The 19,465-nt window shown below is 34.5% G+C and overlaps 1 protein-coding gene across 8 annotated transcripts in view; it reads right to left on the bottom strand.

The window, feature by feature from the left end:
- GTF2I (general transcription factor IIi) overlaps positions 1-19,465 on the bottom strand; it is an 81,913-nt gene that overhangs the window by 30,683 nt on the left and 31,765 nt on the right. For 3 of the 8 annotated variants that reach the window (XM_025274665.2, XM_044935991.1, XM_044935992.1), the window contains 4 exons: positions 17,675-17,752; positions 11,214-11,273; positions 9,005-9,061; positions 6,896-6,958 (listed from right to left, as the gene is read on the bottom strand). In XM_025274665.2, coding sequence (XP_025130450.2) covers positions 6,896-6,958; positions 9,005-9,061; positions 11,214-11,273; positions 17,675-17,752 — 258 coding nt within the window. The remainder of the gene's footprint in view (positions 1-6,895; positions 6,959-9,004; positions 9,062-11,213; positions 11,274-17,674; positions 17,753-19,465) is intronic. The other 5 variants (XM_044935993.1, XM_044935995.1, XM_044935996.1 and 2 more) reach the window with 5 other exon arrangements.

Raw genomic sequence — 19,465 nt, 5'->3', positions numbered from 1 at the left:
TCCCTGGAAAACACCAGTTGGCACACAACTAAGATTTCTATTCAAACACCATCTGTAAATTATTGAAAATATCATTTTAAGAAATCTACACTTAAACGTGGAATGAAGAAGAAAATAATTATTGAGTTAAAGGAAACAGCAGTAACAAAGAGATACCATAAGATACAATAAATCACCCTTTTCAGGGTAATTTTCATTCTCATTTTATAGCTAACAAACAGGATCAGAGAATGTTACAGACTTAACTATGTTATGAGATCATGAATATAATTCTTTAAGCTATTAACTAATAGATAAGCTCTCAAAGAATAACATGAAATCTAAATTTAGTATCATACGCCATGTTGCCTGGCACAGCAATGGGTGACTTTTATATACTCTGTATATTAATCAAGGGAATCTACGCGTAAGCCTAAAATACTTAAATGTCATTCCTCTCATAGCATCAGAGGACAGGGCACACTGATTCTCCTGTTCACTGACTGTGGGTTCTTCCTTTACAGGCTAATAGGGACTGGTGCCACAAACCCTGTGGATACCAAAATCCACGGATGCTGACGTCACTATAAAATTAGCATATTATTCACATATAACCTATGCACATCCTCCCTTATACTTCATATCATCTCTACATTACTTATAATACCTAAGACAATGTCAGTGCTGGACAGATAGCTCCCTGGCACATGGCTAATTCAAATTTTGCTTTTGAGAACTTGCTAAAAAGATTGTTCCCCAATACTCTTCATCCATAGTTGGTTAAAGCTTGGAGATATGGAGGGCCAAAGAAAATGTCAACAGATTTCTAAAAACCTGAAATCATTTACTGACCATTCAAACCAACAGGAGAAAAAGGTGTTGAGTCACTGGGGCCAGATAAAGTCATATTAGGACTTATTTACATGCTAGTAAATCTGGAAAAGGAAATGGCAACCCACTCCAGTATTCTTTCCTGAAAAATCTCAAGGATGGAGGAGCCTGTAGGCTACAGTCCATGGGGTCACAGAGAGTTGGACACAACTGAGCAACTAAGCACAGCACACGCTGGTAAATATAAAAGTACTACTCTAACGGATACTACTTCAGACAAAAGTTTTCATATAAACAACGTACGACACTATAAAACCTTTCAGTATTCAATTCCACTGTAGGAAAGCACGTTCAAAACCAGAAAAAAAAAAATCTGTAGTAAAGAACAATTTTAAAATGACGAACTACCAGTAAAATAAAAACTTGACTATGAAGAATTCTGGGCTCATAAGTTAGTACAAGGATTAAAAATAGTCAAAACATTCCCTAATAGGTTTGAACCTAATTATTTAATGCCCTATGTAGATGTATTTTGGAAAACATATTAGGTATCTCTAATGTTTGGTTTCTGAAGACAGACAGACAAAATCCTTCTTTTCCAATTTTCAAAGAGATTTTTAGAAGCCAAAGAATATTTTTAGGCTAGTTTGCAAAGGATAAAGTGAAATATACTTATCTGACCTATGAATATTGTCCAAGCATTTTAACTGTTCAGTGTATTTCTTTATGAACATTAAGCAATGATATTTAAAACAAAAACTATTTTCCTTACAGGCTAATATAGCCTAAATATTTCTATAAATTGAAATTTTAAATGATTATTAATTAAATTAGATAAAATGAAAACTGAAAGAATATAAAATAAAAAAGAAAATATAGCTTATGATGGTAACAAAATTCATCCCAACTGTAATCTGAAAAATTTGACACTGAGGTGAAGGGGAAAGGGCAAGAGAGCTTTGCTTTTCTTTAGTGTCCAAAAACCACATTTCTTCAATCAGATTAACTTACTTTAATACAAAAGGATTTAATAGTCTAAATATATTTTATAAAAATAACCTCCTTGACCATAACTAGAAAAAAGATAAATCTAGTATTTTTTAACAAGTTAACAAATGATTTAACAAAGACTATAAAACATTAAAAAGCATTTATCATATTTCTCTCGAGACAATAATGAAGTCAATCTATTAAATGTGAACAGATGAAGTTATTTGTGATAATAAAACACCACAACATAAATTCTATTAAAAGACTAACCCATTTCATATACTTACTACATAAACATAAAGAGTGCTTTAATTTATATGAAATATGGAATTATGTCAAGAAAAGCTATGAACTCAAACACACCTATTTTTTTTCTCCACTACTACAGCAAAAAACTGATTCTGGGAAAGTATGAGGAAACGTTACTCTTGACCTCACAGTCCATTTCACAAAGGATTAAAATTATTTCTTTGTCGCAGAAATCAGTCTGCCTCTAACAATCAGTTCAGCAGGGAGCACTGTTTTCTAATTATCATGGCGCTTCCACATTATAAACAATCACTTCTGTGTAAAAAAAAAACAACCACGCATCTCTGGATGCTTCAAATTTAAGCCCAAACTAAAAATGTTTATACCTTCAAAACTAGAAGCTTATAAAATGTATTTCAAGGTATTTTAGCATGCAAAAGCTGCAAATGAGTGAGGAATATGGCCTAGCTATGCTGCAATGCTAAAAACAAGCCTCCCACCCCATGAAAGAAGGGCAGAGATAGTCCCCAATTCAAAATTTCTATCGAGAAAAACCTGGTTTTCCTTTTTGCAACATACTACTTACAGATATGCCCATAGAGAACACAGAAATCAGAGCTCAAATGTGTTACTGAATTTATCTAATTCTTGATGAATGCATTAATATATAAAAACTCTTTTTTCTGATACTTATTTTCAACATGATCAAATTGGTAATTTTATCAAATAATCTGACACCTATTCAAACTAAAAGAAATGAAATAAAAATAAATCAGGTACTCTTTCTCTTGAAATTATTTGGAGCTATTAATTACCCTCCACATTTCAAATTAATTAAATGGCATTTTTCACCCATGGATCCAGGTCCTAACGCCTCCAAAAGTCTAATTTTTATATAATAATTGGATGTCAACTAAGTGATTTGTTAGCAACTATAAAATTAAAAACAAAATATTCAAATGATAACATACCCAATTATATAGATTCTACAAACTCTCAAGTAACATTTATAAGAATAACTAAACAACGACCAACCAAGACAATTGCTCTATCTTCAAAATACCCTCAATTCAATCACTCCTTGTTCCTACTGTCACCACGCAATTCTAAAGTATCTCCCTCTGAGTAACTATAATCGCTTTGCTTCCATTATGATCTGCTCTCTCAGTCTTTACAGTAGCCCTGTTTCTTCAAAAAGAAAGAATTTATTACTTCCCTGTTCAAAACCCTCCAATGGACTTGCCTATCTTGTTCATTCCAAAATCTTTAACACTTATTCCAGCCGTCAGTACATACAAGGTGTCTGATATTTGTGGACTGATAAATGAACGTCTGAATAGCACAATCCTGAAAATTATGTGCGACAGTCAAAAATTTCTAAATTTCACACACAAAAAAGGATACCATGAGAGGATGAAATCCAACTACCGAAACCCTAAAGCAGTGTTATCCAAAGAGGGGTCCATGTATATAATATGCGGTGTTATGAACTGCATTCCTATGTGTAAATATTTATGTAATTTATTTACCGAAGAAAACTTTAAATTTCAAAGAGTTTTACTTAAGAAGACATGAAATTTAAAAAAATTGTAAAACAGGAAGACATGAAACCCTTTTAATCTATTTAAAAGCAATCTGAAGACAAATAATAATAATCAGGGGGCTTTGCCTCAGCCAAATAAACACGGGTGAATGGCTCAAGTTGCGGAAAATGTTTGAAAGTGAACTGCATATAAGGAAACCTCTTTTAAAGAACAATACTTCCCATCTTAAGCTCATTCATGACAGCCAGACTTCAAATAATTCTGAGGCAAGATTTTCTCTGCCCTTATCAAACACACGCCTAAGCCAAAGACCTGACAACAGTCTGATTTTACCCAAAAATGAAGTCATGGTGTTCATGAAATCAAGGCATGCACAGCCATATAACTCTAACTCTCTTCCACACGTGCACCACTGACTTCAGTAACAAACGGATCAGCACAAATGGAAGGGAAGCCTAGCATGCTGTGGTTCATGGGGCTGCGAAAAGTCCGACACGACTGAGAGACTGAACAACAGCAAATGGAAGAGCAGATTTCAGCTCAGGGGACTGTTTCTTGCAGGATAATGTGTCTGCATCGGTCTCAATTAGACCCTTAATAACAGTCACATAGTGGCAAATAAAGATATCAAGGCTAATGTGGAAAATCTTACAAAACTCACTTGAAGACTAAGTTTCTTTTTTCTTTTCTATAAACTTTTTGGGAAATGCAGGAATATACAATAGGAGAAAACGAAAGTCACCACCACGCAAGCAGGATTATCTTATTTCAAGTACAGGGATTTTCCTAAAGAAAACTAACATAGTCCTCTAGGTACACTTCTCCTTTTAAAGGTGCCTTGTTCGGGAAAGGAGGCTCCTCCCCGCCACCCTGCTTCTAAGCGTATTACATTAGAGGTCTTTCTTCAGGTCTCAAAGTTACCATTTTAATGCATGATATATTTTTCTAATATTAGAATGTATCAAAATTTAATTTTCTAACCATGGATATTTTTCTAGTTTCTACCATATGTACTTGTCTTTCTAGAAAAAAAAAAAAAAATACAATATACTTATCAAAAAGATGTGGATGTGAGTTCTCATTTGACCTTCCTTGTTAATATCACAGACTTAAAATTTACCTTCCATAATGTATGGATAACAATTAATTAGCAATTTAATTAGAGTTGGTATATAGTTTGTGAGCACACATTCCATGGAAAATGTTACTAGGAAAAGTAATTACTTTACACAGACCTGGTATTTCTCTGGTCTTCTGAACATAAAGCAGCAGCCTCAACAGCAAAATTCTACTAGTTGGAAAATATGGATGATAAATCAACACTTTGGAACTATGTCTTAGTTTAAAAGAAATGGGATTTATCATTCCCTTTAAAGAATGAAAACTGAAAAGACTGACACACGTTTCAGGTTTGTAAGCTATTGATTTCTTAATTATTTTGACATCCCTTTAAAGGTTTACACTATGAAAACCAAGTGTTTATTTTCTAAGCAATTCTAATATAGCCTTTATGGGTTTTAAGGTTTAAGATAAATCAATGTGGTTACTAGTCCTATTTTAAAGGTTTATGCTAATACTTTTATAAAATATTTATTTGGCTGTGCCAGATCTTAGTTGCAGCATGTGGGATCTAGTTCCCTGATCTGGGATTCAACTCAGGTCTACTGCATTGGGAGTGCTCAGTCTTAGCCACTGGACCAACAGGAGAGTTCCTATGCTCATCATTTTAATCATCATCTACTTTTCTTATCTCTATAGGAAGGAAAAGGTTCTGAGTATTTATAATATCTAGACTTTAACTTATAATTTTAATTTGTAATATCTAGATATTATATAATCTAGATTTTCTTCTCATAATTGAGCTTCTAATTTAAAGTCAATTATTATTTCCTGACATTCCAGGGGTTAAGACTTCACACTTCCTCTGCAGGGGGTGGGGGGGCACTGATTCAATCCCTGGTTGGGGAACTAAGATCCCACAAGCTGCCTGGTGTGGCCAATGAATAAATGAATGAATGACTAAATGAATAAATTAAATTATTAAATGCTAGACTAGAAACAATTCAAAGCAATTTTAGGTTAGTAAAATTATGCTAATGATAAAATATGTATATTAAATTAACTGAGATGTTAACATGCAAAACAGGAGAAAATTTCTGATACTGGGCGAAAGCTACCGATCAGCTTATAATTTAGAAGCAATGAAGACAAACGTTTTCACTAGTCTGAAATAGCCAAACACCATAGATAACCAGTGGACACCAGGAGAGGACAGGCTATTATAAACAAAGAAGAAAAGGAGAGACAGAGATGGCAAAGCAAGACAGGTTATGCAGCAGTTAAACAAAATAGTGAAGTACCAAGATGTAAAGTTACGAGAAAAACACTATGGGAAATGTGATATATGTGTATTTCACTTGCTCATTATAAAGCTGTACACTGAAAGCACCTGTGAATTTTTGCCAAACTAAATGTATGTGTACACATCTAGCTTATTTTTAGGTCTCACAATAAAGTGACATCTACCGCTGAGTACAGGGACACTGGAGCAGGGCGGGGGTTAACAACATTTTTGCTTTAGAAAAGAATCACTTTGAGGAGAAAAAAACTTACAGGAGTCATGTGAGATAAAAAAGAAAAAAAATCAGTACACTTAATAATTATGAAATATAAGGCATGCTCCTGTTAATAATTAGCTGAATCTTTAAATAATGCAGGATACACTGGCTCATCTGAATTCATGCGCTATCTCCGAAGAAGAAACTAGGTCTGAAGCAACTTCATATACATTAGTTTAGAATATTTTTACAGCTGCTGCTTCAAAAGTTTTGAAGGACACGTTATATGTTAGCATTTTAAGGGGAAAACCCGCTTTAGAAATTGAACTATTGATACTTTCTCCTCCACTTCACTAAGGTTGACAACCGGGGTCCCAGTACTAAGTAAGTCTCCTATGTCACAGCTCAGTAATAGGTTATAAATCTATTTCTGTGTGCACCCGGTCTGGTCATAGTTTTCTCTTTTTAAAAATTCTGTTTCCCAATGGTAGAAAGTACCAGTATATAGCCTGGTCCACCACTCATCTTCACAGCTTACTTTTGCTGTCTAAAACTCCCAGAGCATTGGGTGTACTGTGGGATGTGGTTACTTTAGTCACACATACACATATATGCTTCCATTTTTTTTTTTCCCACAAGTTTCCTTTAAAAATGAATGAAATGCATACTTGGCAATGTGAATGTGACAAATAATTTTTATGACCAGAAGTACACTTTTGGAATCAAGGCTTTTAGATAACTAACCTTCAATAGTCACCTCAACTTCGGGGTCCTCACTTGTTTCTGAAGGGACATGTTGAGTAGAATCTTGAAAAAAATAAAATTCTAAAATGACATTCATTATAAAGCACTTTCTATTATGTTCCAACATTTTACGGATTTGATATTCCAAAAGCAGCCTACCATAAAATTTTACTGTCATTTGAATTCACCTCACACGTGTTAAATCAAAGTCTCTGACCCTTTTACACAGGGAGAAGAGAAAACAAAAAGTAGGAAAACTCTGGAAAACTATTAGACAATACCAAGTTACCTGCATTAAAGGACTCAAACTTTCTAGAGGAGTAAGATGATAATGAACTTAAAATTGTTTTCCTGCTGTAACTAGAAGGTGCTAGGATATATACAAAGGCTTTATTATGTTAAAAAAAAAAAAACAACTATTTCTCCTCTTCTTTCAGAAATACCAGGAGTGGCTTATATTGTTCAATAAAACCACAAAGTTTTGCGGCGGGAAGCTTCATATCAAACAGTGACTGCCGTGACCAATAGAGACGGGGCCGCAGCGTCGAAGGAACTGTGCTGTGACGCACTTTATAAGATTGAACATTGTGTTACTACAGAAAACAAACGTGCATCAGAATGCCAGTGCTGGAAGCTCAGCTAGAGAGTATCTTTATCAACTCTCCTTTCATTTTGCAAAGGTTGAGAGATTAATTGATTTGCCAAAGATTATGTTCACTTGTTAGTCAAGGAATAAAGACTAGAACCTAACTTCAACTCGATGAACACTGCAATGACAATAAAAATTTCCTCAAAAATAAAGTGATTCAAAGCCTAACATCTAAATCACATTGCCCAATGAACACCAGTATGATTCATCTTGTAAACAGGTTTTATTTCCTTGTTGTAAATACTGCCTATCTAAAACAAGATTTTGTTACAGAGGAAATATCTAATTACCTCCACACAGTAAAAGAAAACAAACCAAAAAAAAATTCACCAACACTATCATCTATTAAAAAAATTCAACAAGAAATTTAAAATATTATTTTAAATGAGCATCTCAGTATTTCTGCAAGAAATGTATTCCATTGAAGTGAAGTGAAGTCGCTCAGTCGTGTCCGACTCTTTGCGACCCCATGGACTGTAGCCTACCAGGCTTCTCCGTCCATGGGATTTTCCAGGCAAGAGTATCGGAGTGGGGTGCCTTTTCCTTCTCCAGGGGATCTTCCCGACCCAGGGATCAAACCCAGGTCTCCCGCATTGCGGGCAGATGCTTTACCCTCTGAGCCACCCGGGAAGCCCATTAGAACACTCCAATTCTAAATCTGAATTTAGAAAGATCAGTCAACTTTTCAGGGACCTTCGGAACTCCCGCCACTCAAAGAGGGTAAAATATCAAATTATGGATTAAAAAAAAAAAAGCAAATATAAAGAATAAAAAGGTACAGAATAGACTCCTTTTTTAGTCTTAAAAAAATAAGGCTTGACATGACCAGCTTATATGAGAAATAATAATTCTAAAATAAGATCTAGTTGCCTTACCACTTGTTTTCCTTGGGAGAAACCTACAAAAATTCTTTTGGAACTATCTAAACAGTTTACAAATTAGGAAGCCATTCTGCATGATAACGGTTTAACTCAAGATTCCAATAACTTAAAAAGCTGTGGCTGAATATTCATTCAATCCTGCAATCAAAGGAGGATGGCGGGTTGACACAGCGGTCCACGGGTTGGCTGTAGGTATAAAAATGAGCAGCCAGATCATTGCTCTTTTAGTAATCTTATGTAGATGACATTACCCTGATATGAACAGAGCCAGTAATAATTTAAATTTTAAATATTAAAACCATTCTTTCCAAATATGGCATAAGATGACCATGAAAAAATGGGCAACATTTTGCATCATGAAGAATTTTACTTACCACTTAAATTTTAGTCCCCACATGTTTTATTATTCAATACAGTAAAAGAGTAACATCTTTAGGGCTAAAAAAAAAAACACCTGTTGGCTAAGAAGGCATACCATAACAATCATTTTATTTCCAAATAAGGTTTTAAGGATAGTATTCCCTGTAGTACAGAACAACATAATATAAACACAGCAAAGTAAAAATTCCCAAATCTAACCTTCTGCTGGTACTTCCATTTCTGTTCCTTCATTGCCCTCTGAAGAATGATGGCTTCCTAAAAAGAAGATAAACCCATATAATAAACCAATAAAGACTGATGCTGGGAGAAGAGAAACTAGGTAACAATGCAAATAAAAGCACAAATACAAGCTGATTCTTTTAACTTCTTAGCAGTTAATTCAAACAATATTATCTAATTCAGAAAAACTTGTTAACACTTCTGTATGAAAACTCAAAAGAATTATTTTAAAATGCAAACATATAGAGTAAACCTAAGTAGATTTGGGTATTTAATATTAGATACTAAAACTACACAATATAACTACTGATAGATATTCGAATTTGAGAACTAGAATAATTTGTTTCAGAGTGCCAAGCTCATCTGCCATTGATGCACACACAAAAACACACATCAGAGTCAGTTCTGTCTTTGCTCGTAAGACTCTATCAAGTCTAGAAACACAAGTTCAGGTTTGGCTGCGAAACGTTTCTTGCTTTCCATTTGTACTATGGTGGAAGCTATGGAACCTAAATCCCCATTATTTAATCAAAGTTGCACTTAAAGGAAATGCAGAAGTTAAAACTTAAGATACTACCTTTAGTCTCAAAAGCATTTTAATTCAGGTAATATAATCTGCCTGCTTCTACACACTGGAACATAAAGCAATGTATCAGGTTAGGCATTCAACAGTGAACAGGCTCATCCTACTGGAGAAACTTTACTCATAAACAGGAAAGAAGTCATCCAAAACCCAAGAGAGCCAATTAGGTTAAGTGCCCAAACTGCCCCAGACTATTGATCCTCTGTTCTTAAATGTCTGAGGTACTAACATCGAGAAGACTGAAAATCACTGCCTTCGTGTAGAAATAAAAATGTATTACCTATAGGGAAGAATAAAGCAAGGGGGCAGGAGGAAACATCAGGTCTATTTTGCCATCCACTGATAACTAATTTAAGAAACTATACTAAAGGTAACCCCCACCCCCAGACACAGGTTTTATACACTTTTATCTTGATCTTTAAAGAGCACTGACTACAGTTTAAAAAAAAAAAAAGGCTGTCATTCAGCACCTTCAAATTTAAAGTACCATGTTAAGACCAAACATTTGGGGTTTTCCATGTCTAATCTTATGGAGCTCTAATTATCTTGGGATTCTTTTCCATTTATTTTATGTTCTGAAAACTCACCTGAGCTCAAAACAATGGGTAAATCTATAAATCTGTAGCCAAGAATTATTCTTTACTTAACTCCTTAAATTATGCTTTCTCAACACATGGCTCCCCTCTCCCCATTAAACATTAACATTTGAATTTATGGAGCACTGGATTCTTTGACTGTAATGCCAAAGAAAACAAAAATGTGAGGTCAAAACAAGGAGAGATAATGGAGAAAGGACCAGTACTTAAAAAGGGAAGGCTGGCTAAGAATAACTAAGGTGATATTCTTCAGGTCATAACACAGTAAGTAAAGGATGATTCTGTGTGTACTTTTTGTTCTCTCAAAATGTAAATCAAGCAATTACATTTATATTAAATGTAGAGCTAAAGAAAAGACATATTGGGACTTTCCTGGCGGTCCAGTGGTTAACACTCTGTGCTCCCAATGCAGGGGGTGTGGGTTCAATCCCTGGTGGGGGAACTAGGACCCCACATGCTGCATAGAGCAGCCAAAGAAGGAAAAAGAATGAAATCTAATGCACTCAAGCCGGAATAAGCAGAGGTAAAGTAAAGCCATCACAAATAGCCTACGGTCATCAAGGGAGGGAACACTACACAGAAATTCCCCAAAAGACATTCAATCAATAAAATTAGGGATTTACAAATGATATCTTACAATCTTTCTAAACATTAAGTATCAACATGACCTTACTGATATTTACATTACTAACTATACAATATAAGCCTTATTTCTGACTATTCTGATATAAGGTATAAATGTGTACTTTACCTTAAATATGAAAGTGTGTCATGTACCCATTTCGAGATTCATTACTAGATTCACAAAAGGGAAAATTGGTTTTCAAAAATTGTTGCTTGTGAAGTTCATTTATGTTTCAAAAAAAAAAAAAAAAAAAAGGCCAATACATTTCCTTTTCCATTTAGAAAAGTAATAATACAGATATAAATACAAAAACACAGTCTGTCCAGTATAAAGAAACATTACATAAGAACATCATGTGGGAAAACGGAAGTGAAAAAGTTATACCTTGCAAAGACTTCGAAAGGGGGAGTTTGTCATCAACATCATCAGTTTCAGAAGGGCCTGCTTTGGGACACAAAGATAACACTTCAAAACGAATCCCAAAAGTAGATTTTGGGTCACTTCAGCAAACAAATTTGGGTGAGAGATATGGAATACTACAGCCTTTTCATGGGTAAAAAAAAAGCAAAAAAAAAAAAAAAAAAAAAAAAGACTGACAAATGAATGGTGTCAAATTATGGTCTTAGTGAATGGAAAAAGTGTATTCAGATAAAGCCATATACAGATAGTCAAAAGAAATTTTGAAAATGACTAGCCACGAACTGAATGGGAATGCTACGTCTAAATGGTGGGTATGCGCCATGTTCGTGGCAGCAAACTGGCACTTTCACTTCATAGAGGCAACAAGCACAGATACATCTCACAAGCTGCACTTGATTCTTCCTTGACAAACATTTGTCTTAATGCTTTGCCATACTAAAGAAAAATGCAGAGTCAAACTGTTATACCTTCCTTAGAATCTCTAAAATCATGCAATTAACCTATCAATAAGCTTGAAACTCCACTGAAATAGAAATATGACAATTATTCATTCAAAAATCCTCCTTTCTCTACAGATCCATAAAAATTTTTAATAACATGGTTTTCCCCAATAATATACAATATATCTCATCTTAATTAAACCTTCACAGAAAGCTATAGATATTAACAACACACTTGCATGTATTATGCTTTCAGTGACAGTAATAGACTTAAAAGAGAACAAAACATTGTGTTCTCAACGGCTACTTAACATAAACACATTCTTATCTGAAACGAACACAAACCGCTTCACTTTCTCTGAATATTTTTTGGAAAACATCCTAAGACTTTTAAAAGGCTTTGGAAATGCATGAGGAATTTCATGAAGAGGCACAAAAGTATACATTATAAGTAAAGGACATAGCATAGAAAGTAATTTCACAGAACACAGAAAAATTATTTATATTTGGAGTCGCAACGAAGAGCAAAATGTTCGATGAGAGACCTGACTTCGAATGCCAGATTCACTGCTTCCTAGTCATGTAACCCAGGCTTAAAATATACAGAAAAAATGTATTGTATGATAGCAAAATTTATTGACTTCATAATACTGCTTTAGCTGCTCTTCCACAAGTCTAGCTAAATATCATTATCAATATTGTTCTGCTCTAAACTATTTTAATAAGGTCCTCTTTAAGACAAAGTATATTTCTTAGGATTCCCATGGTATAGGATTTCTATTTTAAATAACATGCTTATTATTGATTTCTAATTCATTACAATATTTTCTGGCAATTTCTTAAGGCTATCCATAAACAATTGTAAAGTTTATTTTTGTAAAAGTTCCATATTTTGTAAATAAACATTTATTCGCTGGTTTTGGAATTCTGGATATACTTGAATTGGCTTATGTTCATCAACTGCAGAGTTCAAATACTCTACTTTATAAGCATTCGTCATTTGTTAAAATCTCCCATATGACTGCATTCACAAATTTATCAACCACATCAAATTGAATCAATTTTTTACTTTGACTTTTGAGGCTACATTTTTAGGTAATAAAAGTTAATGATTATCCTGTGAACTTAGTAATTTATTAGTATATTGACTATATAGTCTTACTCTTTATACTTGTTAATTTTTTCTTTTTTGGCCTCAAATTATTATTACTAAACTTGGTTTCTTTTGGTTAATATTTTCCCAGCTACCTTCATCTATACTATCAAATTATGTTGATATACTATCAAATTATGTTGTTTAATTTTAGACATGTTTTAATAGCACATGACTTGGACTTTCTTTGTCATTAAATGAGTCGCACATGCGCCCTCACCACTTGAGGAGTGTCTACCCGTTTTTGCAGACAAATCACGCTTTCCCAGTGCTCACATCTGAGCCATCTTAGAGGAAGACTGACAGGTACACAGAGATGTGTTCAAGTCTATTTTGGAATTTGAAAAGTTTCGCAGAAAACATGAATGGTTTTAAAGTACAAGAAAGAACAAATGAACTGTAGTATAATCACATATGTAACTACTGCAATGCCAGTATTACATCAGTACTCGGGACTTCCCTGGTAGTCCACTGGGAATCTGCCCACCAGTGCAGGGGACCTGGGTTCGATCCCTGGTCCGGGAAGATCCCACACGGCACGGGGCAACTAAGCCTGTGTGCCACAACTACTGAGCCCTTGTGCCTAGAGCCGGTGGTCCGCAAGAAGAGAAACCACAGCAGTGAGAAGCCCGCACCCTGCAAACTGAGCAGCGTGTGCTCGCTGTAGCTAGAGAAAGCCTGCGTGCAGCAGTCAAGACCTGCTGCTGCCAAAAATAAATAAAGGAAATAAGCCAGTCATAAAAAAAGGACAAATACTAAAAAAAAAAAAAAAACCAAAAACCTGTACCTGACAAAAATAGGTAAATCTCAAAAACCTGTACTGATACAGGAGAACATACATAAAACACATATAGAGTATGATACCGTTTGTGCCAAAGTTAAAAACTGAGAAAATACATAAAATATTATGTGCCTGGATACACATACAAAGACATTCTGTGGAGCTGTATACTCATTTAAAGTATAAAATCATTATCAGGAGGGGCAAACCTCAATTTCAGTGAGTGGTTAACTCAGAGGAAAAAACGGGACTAGGAAGGGCCTGAAGAGGGGGTCAGTAACACAGTCCGCATGTCACCTCATGTGCGAGTCTGTAAACCTGGGAACGTGTACATCATGTTTGTGGGTTTTAAACATTTTTAAAAAGCATTTTAGAATACAGTAGGCCATCTGAATCTGTGCATTCAGCATCTGCAGATTCAACCAACCACGGATCAAAAATATTTGGAACAGAGAAACCCCAGAAAGTTCCAGAATGCAAAATGTGAACTTCAAGCATGCTGGCAGTTACTAAGATAGCATTTACATTGTGTTAGGTATTTCAGTAATATAGAGATGATTTAAATAAAGAATACGGGAGGATGTTCGTAGGTGACATGCAAATACTACACCATTTTATATAAGGGACTTGATCATCTGTGGATTTTGATACTGGAGGGGGTTGGGGGGTGACTCTGGAACCCATTCTCGTGGGTACTGACTGTACAACACAGCAGTGCAAATAAAGCATCTGTAAGTACAATCAACAGCATGTCTCACAAATTACATGTTTTACAGATGAGGCCTGATACATGCTGATGGATTCTATTTACAAAAACTACAAAAACAGACAGAACTAACTTAGCTTGTTACCATTCAGGACACTGGTAACAGGGCTGGAAAGGGGGCTGCCAGGAAAGGAGCCAAGGGAAAAGGCGCCTCCAGCATACTGACCCCTAACAGGCCTTGAGAACACATGAGGCTGGAGACAGACAGAGGCAGGTGAAGGTTTCAGTACTTTTGTGGTGGACAGAACAAGGAGGGAGAAATGCCAGCAAGAATACAGCAGACCTGAACGATCATTTGTTAAGCAACCTTAACAAATCTAAAATAACTGAAATTATACAAAGAATGTTCTCCAATTGTAATGGAAATATAACTAAAAATCAGTAACAGAAAGCTATCTGACAACTGCACAAGTATCTGAAGAGACTACACTTTCCATGCAAACCGAAGGACAATGAGGAAATGACAAGGAAAATTAGAAAATGTTTTGAACTGAATGAAAAGAACTATTAATACTAATATGTCTAAGTTTATAGGGTGCAGTTAAACTAATGCTTAAGAGGTAACTTTATAGCATTAAGTACTTACATTGGAAATTATCTGAATGATTTACGTTCCCATGTTAAGAAACATAAAACTAAATTAAAATTAAAGCAACAAAAGACACATAAGAGCAAAAAAGAGAAAAAAAATTACGGAAATGTTGCAAAAGCTAGATGTTTGAGTAAAAAAGAAACAAAAAACAGAAACAGTTCCAGAGCCAGAACCAATTATAGTAAATAGTAACAATGAAAAACATTAAACACTTAGATATAAATCTTATAAAATATGTATAAGATACGTATGCTGAAAGCTAAGCACTGATGAATCACAGAAGAGCTAAACAGATAACATCCACATATCATGCTCATGCATCGGAAGACTCAATATTAAGATATTCAACCAAATTTAGTCGATAGATTCAGCATAATCTCCACCAAAATGCCCAAGGGCTTCTATAAACTGTAGTCCTCAAGACAATGCAATTTTGGGAAAGGGTAGAAACAGAAATATTTATGTAACAGAATACGCTTGAGAAAACGGACAATGTAACAGAATATTCTGAGATGTAAAAGTATTACAACAAAAAAACAATAGTCTTTTCAATAAAAAGGTGCTGGAAAAACTGGATATCCATATGTGTAAGTTTGAACTTGGAATTCTGCACACTATATAAAAATTAGGTCTAAACCAATCATAGACTTAAATGTAGAACTATAAAAGTGCTTATAAAACACAGAAGAAAATCTCTGTAAACTAAAGATTTTTTTTTAGGTATGGTACTAAAGTACAATTCATACAAGGGAAAAATTCCCCACTAAGTTGGACATCATCAAATTAACCTATTTGCAAATCCCATCACAAAGGACTTTTATTCAGAATATACAAAGAACTGCAAAAAATACCAAAACTGCATGGACTGTATCTCTCAGGCTAGATGAAAATCAATAGTCTGGCTCCCACCTTCTTCAACTGCACTTGATCTTTTCAGCAATCTTTTCTTCTACAAATATCAGATTTCCACTCCCATTACTCAAGCATTACCTTAAATCACTCACGCTCCCTATTTTCAAGGGGGAAAAAAATCTTATATAATCCTGTCTAGTAACAGCAAAGCTAAAAAGACAATGCCACAGATAAAGACAGAATTTTATTTTTAAAAATTAAATATAATGTGCTTAAAAAGACTTTATTAAAGTGTTTATTAAGTATGTTAGCAAGGTATCAACAACTGCTAAACAGCTAAATATTTTCCAAAATTTTAACTTTTCAATTAAAAACCTTTAGATTTATCTAAACCTTTTAGCCATGTGATTACTACCATCATGGCAATAAAACAATCAAAACTGACATAAAAATTATGAAATTCACTAGGAGACAACTGAATATATGTACATAGATTTAATATAAATGTAAACATGATTACAAAGCAGAATAAATTTATCCCTAGCTTTTACAATACTCCAGAACTGATAAAAACTTATTATTTTAAATGAACTAAACCTATTAGAGAAATGCAAATTAAAACCGAAAAGAGGTATCACAAGACACCCAATAAAGTGGCTAAAAATAATGCGGACCATACCAGCGTTAACGAGGACAAGGAGCCACAAGAACTACCGCCCCCCTGATGGAAATGCCCAACAGTAAAAGCACAGTGGGACACAGCTTAAATACCCACCACAGGTCTCAGCTATTCCAGTGCCAGGAAAGCTACTCCAGAGAAAGGAACGCTATTTCCAAACAAATGTTCATAGCAACTGTATTTTTAATAGCCCCGAACTAGAAACAACCAAAATGTCCATCAATAGACGGAGGGATAAATTGTGGTACAGAGGAACAATGGAGTAACATTCAGCAACAAGATGGAATTAGCTATCGACATATGCAACAATGTGGATGAATTTCAAAACAATTACATGGAATTTGAAAGTCACAGCTCCCCACCCCAAGAAAACAGTACATACTTTATGATGATTCCATTTATATAAATTTCTTAAAGCTGCAAACTAAAATAAAATGATAGAAAACATCAGCCATTGGCTGGGGAGAGCTGTGAATTACAAAGAGGCTCAAGGAAATTTGAGGGTTATGGACACTTCATTATCTTGAGTGCAGTGAAGACTAACGTTTTTGGGTTTATGGGTATACATAAAACTAATCAGATCTTATACTTTAAATGTTTAATGTACTTTATGCATCTATGACAATCAAACTTACCATAAACTAGAGATGTTCTTCTAAACTAAAATCCATCAATGCAGAAAAGCAAACTGCATTGTAAAATTATGACCTTTAATTCCTTCTTGATTATCACTCAAGAAAAGATACAGAATAAAAGGGTAAATACCTAAAACTTAGTAATATCTGATCTTTTACAGATTTTTAAAATAATAAAAATAATGTGAAGTTATTTTTGTTCCACAACCAGATATTCAAGGTTTAGAAGACCTTTTACGCCTTGCAAATAACTCTGAAAAGTGAAACTGAATTCTATCTTAAGCCACAACTTTTACTTGTCCTTTTTAAGAATATTAATGATTATTCAACATTTCCCGTGTAGATGGACTTTGAGTGCCCCATTTTGAAATCAATTTTATTCCAGTGAGAAATTACAAGTACACCTGCCAGTCAAGAACCAAAGGACCAATCAATAAAATAGTATCTAAGAAATTCAGGCAATTAACAAATTTTAATTATAACCACCAATATCTTCTGGAAAGAAAAACTTTATTAAATAGTACTACCTTGAATGTTATACTGATAGTAATCAGGATCTTCAGATTCTTCTTTCACTGTCACAGCGGCCATTTCCAGAGAAATGCCTATAAAAGCAAGTTAAATTATATAATTATACTTTGAGGCATTCAGATTGTATAGGGAAGTTTCCTGTGTTCTGCTATTAACGCAAAATAATGCATTCAGTTCATATTTTAAAGGTTTGCAAAAGACAAAAGCTTGCAAGGTATCACGGGGACAAAAATAATCTAAAACCCAACTAAGACAAAGTTTTAACCACCCTACTAACATTCTGGGATTATTATTTAATGCTAAATCTAAGTTCCAACAAGTTATCTTTGCAATTAAAGAAAATTAGTCACAGTGCTTTCACTCATAGTTAAAAATGTTTTTATAAATCAATGAAAATCACCTGTAAACATCAATTTTAATGACCCAATATTCCAGAGTAAAGATGGCATACTTTTTAATGATTTTAATAATGAGATACACTGAATTTTTTTTCCCTCCTAACATGTCCCTTTATTAATAAGGGTAACAAATCATACCTTTTAGCCTAACACTTTGCCCACAATGAGGATACATAATTTGAAGTAGACCTTTGTGGCCAGATATAAATGAGTGTATACTGTACAATTCCATGTAGAGGAAAGCCAAAAGTAGAGAAAAAAAGTCTAGGTTGTTAAAACTCAAGTAATGCCAATTATACCTCAAGAAAGCTGAAGAAAATTAAAATGCATAAGCCTTAGGTTAAAAAAACACACTCAAGCAAACAGCTGACTTTCAGAGAAGAGTAATGAGAGGGGAGGAGGAGAGACCCTTCTTGGGGTGTCATTAATATTCTGTATCCCAGTGAATGTTAGGTCACAGGCATTTTTTATTCACTGGCCATATATACACTTAGATTTGGCATATATTATACTTCAATTTTATTAAAAGTTTTAAAAAAGATTCTTAACAAATTCTTTAGTGAGTTCTTAATAAAAGGTATTTTCCCCACATGTTCAAAAACAAAGTGTAAGGCAGAAAAAAATAAACCTATTAAAAAAAAACCCTTTATAAACAAACCACTATGTGTATTATTAATCTACAATTAAGATGGTTGAAAAATTCAAAAAATATCATTTTTCTCAAGTCATCAAGTCTATTTTTGGATCCAAACTATTCAGGAGACAAATACATAAATAAAGGGGAGAAGATTTACAAAATGGTGATTTCAGTACAACAAACTAAAAACTAAACCGAGATTTCCTGTGACGTGAGAGAAAAGAGGGAAAGAAAAAAGCTTCTGTGAAACAAACTGTGTAACAAACTCACATACTTATTCCCAATAAGGAGAATTCAACACTGCCTTTCTTGCAGACCCCTCTAAAAATAACATACATAAAAACTCTCATTCATTCAGTCTCTCCTCTCTCTCTCTCTCTGTCACACACACACACACACACACACACACTTCTTCTAACCTCAACAATTCATTTCAAACACCATTAGATTGCTCTGACCGAGATATGCAGCTGCATCAGGAGTTTCAATGGCCCAAAGCAGGGTGGCAGAAGGAGACTATTTCTTTGAGGGGGCAGTCTCTCAGGCCAGGGAGACTGAGGAAAATGGGGGACAGGCAGTAGTGGTGATAGCCCAGCCAAAGTGTCAAAGGGTCAGCAAGACAAAGAGGTTAGCAATGAAACTGCGTGAAATGAGATATGCAAACATACTAAACAAGGTTTCCACAGCTCTCAGAAAATTCTCCAGGAAAGGAAGGAAACAAAAAAAAACCCTTGGGGTGTCCAAGAGAGGAA

Source organism: Bubalus bubalis, chromosome 24 (genome assembly GCF_019923935.1).
Source record: "Bubalus bubalis isolate 160015118507 breed Murrah chromosome 24, NDDB_SH_1, whole genome shotgun sequence".
NCBI classification, from domain to species: Eukaryota; Metazoa; Chordata; class Mammalia; order Artiodactyla; family Bovidae; genus Bubalus; species Bubalus bubalis.
Note: the sequence above shows the minus strand (reverse complement) of the source record. Positions and strands in the feature narration are given on the sequence as shown.